Source organism: Syngnathus scovelli, chromosome 15 (assembly GCF_024217435.2).
Source record: "Syngnathus scovelli strain Florida chromosome 15, RoL_Ssco_1.2, whole genome shotgun sequence".
NCBI lineage: Eukaryota > Metazoa > Chordata > Actinopteri > Syngnathiformes > Syngnathidae > Syngnathus > Syngnathus scovelli.
The window spans coordinates 2,227,360-2,236,284 of NC_090861.1; the positions used below are offsets into that span (position 1 = coordinate 2,227,360).

Sequence of the window (8,925 nt, forward strand, 5' to 3'; positions counted from 1 at the left end):
TTTTCCATCAACAGTTTCAAGTTCCTAAAGCAGAGTAAAAATAAGATTCCATAATCAAAATGACAAGAAATTAACATTGGTTTGAGGAGTTACACCAGGTAACCCTCCCAGCCCATCTGGCCACTGCAACTAAAAAAAGTTCATTTTGTACAGTGACACATCTTAAAGTCAGTGTCTCAAATATTCAGAAGATAGAAAACCACTAAAATAATTTTGAAACTAGATTCAAAATATTCTTTTGAAAAGAACTTTTGATGTACAAAAACAGTCTTTTTTTTTTTTTAAATATCACATGGTAAAAAGTTTCAAACAAGTTTATTGTAGTTCTTATTTTGTCATTATCATTATTGATTCTTTTTTTTTTTTCATCTACTCATCTACTGTATCAGTGCGATTGTACACCAGTGCAGCTACTGGGTCCAGAGTAAAGAAAAGAGGGTTTTTCATTTTTAATGGCATCAAAATTAAGAAAAACAAAATCCATCTTTTATACAAAGTGTAACTGCTGGTCTTGTGGGAAACAGAAAAAAAAAATATAAACCCATAAAGCTATGAGGCACACCATGGGAGGTTTTTTTTTTTTTTTTTTTGAATAAGAGCAATAATAATAAAAGTAAAAAGTAACAAATTTGCAACCATCCCTTGATGCCATGAATGGCTTCAGAGATATTTTCAATGAAAAGTCATTGAACCTCGGTTGCTTAACAAGTCCAGACAGTTGAGAGATCGATAACACACACACGCAGACGCACAAACGAATGTTTTTCTTTTTTTTCGGTCAACCGCAGATGTCTTTTTGAAAGGACAAGAAGTCGGACTAAATGAGCAGCATTTTGGACACGGCCGCTAGCATCTTTGGTTCAGTCAAACAAAACAGGTGAACGTAACCTCCGGCATTCTGCCGCCAAACGGAAAAAGCTGAAGCCTCGCAACTGCTACGACAAAACCACACGATAAGAAAAGTCCAATTTCCTACGAGGCATGGATGCTTTGAAAATACAGAAGTAAAACTCTTGCTTAGTTTGAATATCCGGACTTAATTCAGCCGCTAGCTAACAGATGAACAGACTTGAGGCTGGGCCATGGTGTGCCTAACATGTGACTTCTTGTCCTTTCAAACGTGCACCTACGTTGACACCGGAAAGGGGGGACAACGACACACACAAAAAAAAAAAATACCTGTTGAACAGATCTGCATATTTCAAGGAGAGTAAAGGTAACACATGTAAGATTCTCTCACAACAGATGAATGCTAACAGTACATTCTATATAGTCTGCTGCTGGGAATCATCCCGCTTCATTATATGTGAAGGAATATCGTTTTTCCCATAGGGAACTCATCCCAATAGTCACCCGCAATGGATTTGATGAAAGCAGAGGGGGCTACGTTAGTTTTTTTTCTTCCTTCAATGTTAAAATGTGCCACATTTCGCAGCAATATAGAGAAAATCTTACATGCAACATCTTTTTTTTTTAAGTATGATATGATCGATGAGTCCGCATGACCAGTCACGAGCTGTGACCACCCCAATATGAGGTCTGATAGCACCATATTTGTCTATTAACGCTCTTAACGGTTCATAAGAGTGTCCAAGCATAATATATACTGTATATCATGGAGAAAACCATAGGTCTCATACTCATACATACGTACATGCAACTTAAAACACATTGCATGTGTATACAAAGACAAATATCTTAAAGAGCATGGTCAATTTGGTTTTGCAGCAGATCATTTCTGGTTGTGCTGTGATTAAATGGCACAGGAGACTGATGCTCAGTTGAAGCTATCAACTGTTCTCTCTGTGGTTTGACCTTCCAGAAAAAAAAGGGGGTGGAGCGAGGGTTGGCTATGAACAACATTGACAATCAACCAAAGCAGTGGTGCCATGATTGGGACAAGGGAAGTCCAAACCACAGGGTGTGTTGGGAGGGGAAGGGGGGGCAAAAAAAAATAAAAAAAACAAGCATCCTCTCCTGTTCCATTTGCTGTTAACGCATTCATTTAAGGCAACACAACTTTAAACGTCATTTCAGGTGAGCTGTGGATGGAGTGCTGAAAGCCCTTGACGTTTTTTTTTTTTTTTTTTGCATAAAGAAAAGAAGTGAACCTGCCAGTTGGTAAAAGGCTGTTATAAAAGATGTTGGTCAAGTAACGAGGACCTCTCAAAAAAAAAAAAAAAAAATTCCAGTCGGTTAAAACAAAACGAGCATTCTTCAACGTGATATATAAGCCCCGCCCCCCCGGTGTGCGTACGTATAAATGTAACTCGCCACAAAACAGGAAGTGTTGGATTTATTTATCCGTTCTTCCTAATTCTATTTTGTGTGTATTTACATAGTTGACAAAACTTCCTGCGTCGAATCGAAATGACACCTCTCAAAATCAGGTAATATGTTGTGAACGTAGCTCGCATCGGAATAGGGAGGCCATGTTTCTAACGGAACACAAATAACACACAAGACATGACGACGAGGACACATGGTTGAGTGTGTAATGGGGGAGAATATGGCTTTTTAAATTTCCCTGTCACATGCCTCCCTAACTGTGGTCTCCGGATCCCGCTTCTATTGCTCACAAACGACACATTGTAACCACCACAAAACGTAAAAATAACACAGATGGATCCGATGTCTAATTCAATTTACTTCGAGGGACTGTGACTGTCCACACCCACAACGAGCCCAAGCAAGGAATGCGGCCGCTCAGAAGACATTACTGTTATGGATAGTAAAAACTACTAAGCTAATACAACCTAAGCCATAATATATATATATATATATATATTTTTTTTTTTTTTTTTTTGAGAAGGATCAAAGTAGAGACGACATGGCCTTCGAGACTAACAGTGACCCTGCTACATGGTTTAGGTTAGGGAAACCGAGAAAATGATTACATGTAAAATAGTAGCAAAGCCCAAATAATATATAAACGCGGGGGGGTTAAAGAGGCGCCCTTCCATCCACAGAAACAAACGCCTTTGCTGGGCAGACACGACGATAATAATAATAAAGGTTAAAAATGTTAAGAATACAAACAAAACAAAAAAAGGCTTTGTATGCTGCAAAAACCACAGGCGAAGAAAAACAACAAAAAACGATGGTGAATTCCTTGCCGTTAATCGAGTGACCGTTGCCAAGTCGGCGACGTCCCGGGAGACAGCCGGCCGGCATGGCAACGGAAACTATCATCATAAAATGGTACAGTAGTAGAAATAGCTAGACCAGGAGGGGGCGGGCTCTCCTGGGAAAAGGTCCGCGGAGAGGTCTAATGATTGGTCATGCGGCTCGCTGTCAGGAATAATGGTTGTAGGGTGGAAGAGGGTGCCCGATGCCATTCTGGTAGTGATGATGTTGGCGGTGGGCTATATACTCCGCATAGCCCATTGTCATCTTCTCGCTACGGTACCTAAACACGGGAAAAGACATATTGTCCGAACAACACGGTTACGGGTGAGCTACTTAAAAAAAAAAAAAAAATCCCCGCTTTTAAAAGCTTCAACGCTTGTAATCCGTACACTGCCATGTGACCTTACCTGGTTAACTTAATGGTCTTCCTGAAATCATTTGTGATGGGAGCTTTGTAGCCTCCCTTTCGTAGTAAGGAATCTATGGTTTGAATGTGGTCCCAACCTACGAAAGAAAATTGCTTATGTCCATGAATAACAGGCACTAAGTCAAATTTCTTCATAAGCCACTTGAATTTGCCAATCCTCACTTCCATCTTGACAATTTAGTGACCTTACAGTCCCGAAATAGCAATTACCTTTCAAAAAAAAACAAATCTTATGACTTTTCAGGGACAACGTCACCTCGACATAAAAAATACATTGGCCGATTTTGAGCGACAACGTAAACAAGTCTTACCTTGCTCCTTTGCAACCTCTGGCAGGTAGGTGGCGGTGCGCTTTGATCCTTTCTCATTGAAAAACTCTATCCTAATACCGTGAACACCCACCTGTGGAGAATCCGATTTGTTTAGACGCAATCTATTCTGAGAAATAACAATTGAGAGTGTGGGGACAAAGCTGTGGCACTCACCTCCCAGTCAAGGTAATCACCGACGTCTTCAAAGTTGGTGAGAAGAGACACTGAGCAGAAGAGGCGAGGCAGCTCATCCCTTGTCATTGGGGGGAAGCGGCTGTCTTTAAGGGCACTGCGGTCAAAAGGAAACAAAAGAAACGACGTTAACATGCAGCAGACTCACATTTTCATTCCGTCTCTCCATTTCACTCCAGGTCCGTAATCTCGAAGTTGGGTGTGGTCACATAGCGTTTGGAATCTGGACACAAATGAAGACTGGAGCCGTGTGTGTTTGCAAATTCCACCCGATTCCTCGCCGGAGACTTTTTATTTTAAAAAAAATAATAATATTAAGCCAACAGGAAACTAACCAAAGGGAAATTTGGATTGATTTCCACCCATTGCAATTTAGACAAGTTAGGGAAACGTTTCCATGTGAGAATATTGAAGGACAGCTGCAATCACCCGATTCGAGCAGACACCAAGAGATCGCCAAGTCTAGTCATTCTGTCTTGATTTTGGTGAAGCTGTAAAGGTTGAACAAGAACGCAAAGCTTCAGATGGAAACCAATATGACTCACCTGGTAAGGGTGTACTCCCTGAGTCCTGAGTGCAGATTCATGGCAGAAAATGTACCTATACAACCCCTCAACCGCTTGTCTCTGCCTATTTTCCATGTGACAAACAGCGGGCTGAAAAACAAAACAGCAATTCATGCATTTCATGGGGATTGGAGATCTTTTGGGGCCCGAAAGAATAAATCACTGATCTGTTTTAGAAAAAAAAATCAAGCTGGGGTCGGTTGAGATAGAAAATTAGCACTTGTCTGTGAATGAAATATGCTAAAGCAACTGTGAAAATGTAGCGTGAATGAATCTGGGCATGCATAGCTGACTTCAACATTAGGAAATATTGTGCGGCAAATCCTCGTGCATTTTTCTCAGAGAACCAAGTGAGCTTTAATGATTCACTTCACGGTGAATGGCACACCCACTTCAACTTTAAAATACTGCGGGACTTATTGACATTTGCGAAATGTGAATCACCAAAATGCTTGTGTGTCATACTTGGCGGCTGCCAAGATTTTCCGTAAAACGAGCCAAGAACCGAATGAAAAGCGTATCGCCCCACATTAAGTTGAAACTCCGCATTCTCACAATGTCAGATTGGCTCGGTCCTATTTTAAAGAAACCGGGCAAGAATTCGTCGATACGGATCGAGTCCGATACTTGACTGGTGACAAGTACTTACATGACAAAACATCTAAAGCTCAAAGCACACAAAGCAACACAATGCAATGACGCACTTAACATGATTACACAGACCACATTATGTTCTGTTTATTGTGGGTATTTTTCTTACAGTGGGCATTGGAGGGCATTTTTTTTCTTTTAACTACCGCAACTACTGAGAAATGGCCTCTGATGTTCTTCAGTCTTTTGTGGGGAAAGTCAGCGGATTTTCCTGTTATGAAAGGTAAAATTAGTCACGCTCGCAAAGTCTGTCAAGGGAAACATTATGAGATGTGTTTTCATGAGGAATGGGGGGAAATAATGTGTGGTGGCACACCCTTCTTTAATTCCAGGATTTTAAGTTATTGTAAGTGGTATTAATAACCATGGGTCTTAATGAAAGATTTATATATATATTACTTTACTGATTTATGCATAAACTGGGAATGCAGCGATGGCAAAACCAGTATGTATATATAAGTACATACTCATGGATATATGAAAAAGTGGTATCGGTGCATTCCTAGTATACACTAAACATTCAGCCATATTAACCGTACATGTACAATGCATGCATCTGAAATGACAACTAAAAGATAAAAGCAGTTTTGTAGTTCATTCGTCTGAATACAAAGTCAAATTCTCAGTCATGATTCATTACCAGTTAAAGAAAGTTTATATAAAGACAGTAAACAATATTGTGCTGCAGAAAGCTAGTCATTTAACATTGCACATTTTATTTGACATTTGCTGTTTGTGCATTTTAGGTTGATTGGATGTTGAAAAGTGATGCTAACGATTTGGAAGAGGCTTTCCGTGACGGTAAAACAAAGCAGACTCAACATATCAGATTACAATCTTTGAATGAGGTGTGCTAAAAAAAATGTTCATTGTTAGCTTGATCATAATTACATTTTATTTTAACCCCCAAAAAAAGCACTACTATTAAAACCACGATTGACATTTATCTAGAGTTACTTAAAGTAATATTCATATTAGATAACATGTTGAAATTGGGAGAGTTTATTACACTCGGCAAGAACCAGTTTTCTTTGTTGTTGATGCTAACGGCAGTTATTTGCTGTTTGGTTACGGTTTAACTCATCGAACAAGTTACCAGTAGAAAATTGAAATATATGACGGAAAAGTACTGGGAGCTTTTAATATACTGAATGTTAATTAGCAGTAAATGATTACAATCTCATTAAGTGCTTCCTCATCGAGCTACTGGTAGCACTAAGCTAACCAAGACAAGCTTTGAATGTAGCAATATGGAGTTCATTGAATGTAGGGCTAATGGGATTAAAAAGAGCACAAAGGATAACCGGAAATATACAATGGCTTGTTTGAACAATTTATATTGCAAGTGATTATGTGAAAATGAACGTCAATGAAGTTAAATGAATTACAGTCTAATCTTGCTCGTTCCACCCTTTTTTTGTTGAGGCATGCTAATAGTAGCTTGTAGCCGACATTAGCCGGTGATACAAGAGTTAAAAGGTAATATTATTAATCGTGCTTGGAAGCCACTGGGTATCCGGATAATCTATAAAAGGTGATCTTTCAGATGTATACATTATCAGTGCTCGTCAAATTAATTTAACATAGCGAGGTTACGTTAAAGTAGTGTAGGCCAGTAAGGTTTTTCTTCGACAAGGCCCCAAATTCCAACTGGCCACAGTCGAGAGATTTTCACATTAAAATCGTTCCATTCAAATATTTCTCGGATGTGACAGTTTGTGCCCCGAACTATACGGACGGAAATGTTGGGAAAACAGTCGAGATTTTCGGTGTGAGTACAGCAGTGATCTTGTGAGCATCCAGCAAAAGCAACAAGACAATAAGTTGTGACTTACTAGGGATCATTTGTAAACCTGGGTGTTCTTGGAGGTTGGTATCCGTACAGATGGCAATAAAGCACGTCAAAGCAGAAGCAGCACATCTCCGCCGAAACGACCATTTTTCTGCCTCCACTTCCCGATCCAGGTCCTGGGCTGAGATTGGGGCTGAGACCGGATGAGGTGTACCCGGCCGGGGCTGGAGACAGAGTAGACAGAACGCTGGTGCCGCCGCTACCACTATTACTACCACCGCCGCTAACGTTGCCCCCGGGTCCCCCCAGGCCGTTCGCCCTGCTCACGTTCGGCGCTCCACCAACAGTCGCCGAAGAGCCAATCCCCAGCTCCGATCCACAATGTCCGGTTCCTGCCACCCCGCTTCCAGCCCCCACCCCGCCGGGACCCCCCGACCCGGGCGATCCCGACAGCTTCTGCTTCTTCACCCCGCAGCACCCGGCCGCCATCTTGGAACAATCTGCACCTACACACCGCTTCCGACCCATAACCGTCACCGCGGGAAGGGTGGGGGGGGACGCCGACCACACGTACAAATCCCACTGCGTTGAGACGTATGGCGGACGATTCCCTACTCCACTGTCACGCCGATGCAGTTCTTTCTTTTTTTTTTTTTTTTGTTCTCTCTCAAGTCGAACGTCGAAATGGGCGATGTGATGAAAAGACTGCAGCGTCACCCTAGCACTGCTTTAACTCTGCGTGACTTTAGCAAGCATTTTTTCCATATCGCTTTGCTTCGAGCCCCAGCAGCAATACAGTCAACACGAAACCCTCCGAGGCTGTCAAGTCAGTTGTCAACAAGCATCGAAGTTCAGGCCGCGTTTGACAGGAGCCGCCGGGCCGTCCAGGTGTCAAGCAGACAAGCAGTGGAGCCCCACAGCAAACCTCTTCAACCGGAAACCTGGAGCTCAAGTACGCCGTACCCATAAAGCTTCAGCACCGATTGCGCACAGTATCATGGACGCTCATTCCCTTTCCGCCAGCTTGTTTGCTAGTGCCCGCACAACTTCTAATTACACAACACTTTGCTGGGATTCCAGACGCTGGGACCACGCAGACTAAAATGGCATCTGTCAATGCGGGGCTGCCGTGGCACAATGGACCGCGTCGGCGCAGTGCAAGACATTTCAGGAACATTAGCGCTCAGTTTGCACCTGCATCACAGTCTGCTCTTGGACCTGACTCAACACAACCCCAAATATCAAACGTCGAGCGGAAAGTTTGCGCTAAAGGTTTGTCTAAAGGCTGGCATCCGTTTGAGTGGGTACATAACGAAGCGCATTCTCGTCCTTGAGCCGGGAGAAATCCTCGCTGCGCACCCGTCTCTCGGTTGCTACCATTCGGTGCCGTTCGGGTAAGAGAGCCCCTGTGATCGCTCTGTGGGCACAGGCGTCGGTGTCGTTGGCACGACTGAACTGGATTCAGGAAAATAGCCTGCGTCTCCCTCGCTACGCACAGTGCGCAAAGTTTGGCGTTTTTTTTTAATATGGGGGGGAGTGGCGAGTTTGTGAACGCGCCTTCCTCAAAACGGCGCGCGCACTTGACTCCCGTGCACGGCGTCAAGCGCGTGCATTCAGCGTTTCCCATCCTTTTATTGACACTCATTTTAAATAAATAAAAAATCTCAGCATTAATAATAGAAAACACCAAAAATATATCGAATTAATGAGCTCATCTCAGTTTACTCACTAATTTAATGTGAAAATTACATTTACACATTGCTTCTTCAGCTGAGTTATTTTTGAGTGTGTCTTCTCCCATTACTATGAAGGGCCTCCTGCCATGTCACATTTTCAGTGCATGACCTCTCCAGTATC

At 42.3% G+C, this 8,925-nt stretch overlaps 1 protein-coding gene across 1 annotated transcript; it reads right to left on the reverse strand.

The window, feature by feature from the left end:
* Nucleotides 1–425: 425 nt before the first annotated feature.
* On the reverse strand, nucleotides 426–8,582 carry ammecr1 (AMMECR nuclear protein 1). Its single transcript, XM_049742522.2, has 6 exons — nucleotides 7,112–8,582; nucleotides 4,605–4,715; nucleotides 4,042–4,156; nucleotides 3,868–3,958; nucleotides 3,537–3,633; nucleotides 426–3,409 (listed from the first exon to the last, which is right to left on the reverse strand). Exons 1-6 carry the CDS (start codon nucleotides 7,594–7,596, stop codon nucleotides 3,295–3,297), a joined length of 1,014 nt encoding a protein of 337 aa, XP_049598479.1. The 5' UTR covers nucleotides 7,597–8,582; the 3' UTR covers nucleotides 426–3,294.
* Nucleotides 8,583–8,925: the final 343 nt, after the last annotated feature.

Bases quoted from the DNA above. Each gene is read 5' to 3' on its own strand.
- ammecr1 (XM_049742522.2), bottom strand. From the start codon at position 7,596: ATGGGTCGGAAGCGGTGTGTAGGTGCAGATTGTTCCAAGATGGCGGCC. The intron at 4,716-7,111 runs GTAAGTCACAAC...TTTGTTTTTCAG, and splicing joins AGGTTTACAAATGATCCCTA to CCCGCTGTTTGTCACATGGA. The intron at 3,634-3,867 runs GTAAGACTTGTT...TTTCTTTCGTAG, and splicing joins AGAGGTTGCAAAGGAGCAAG to GTTGGGACCACATTCAAACC.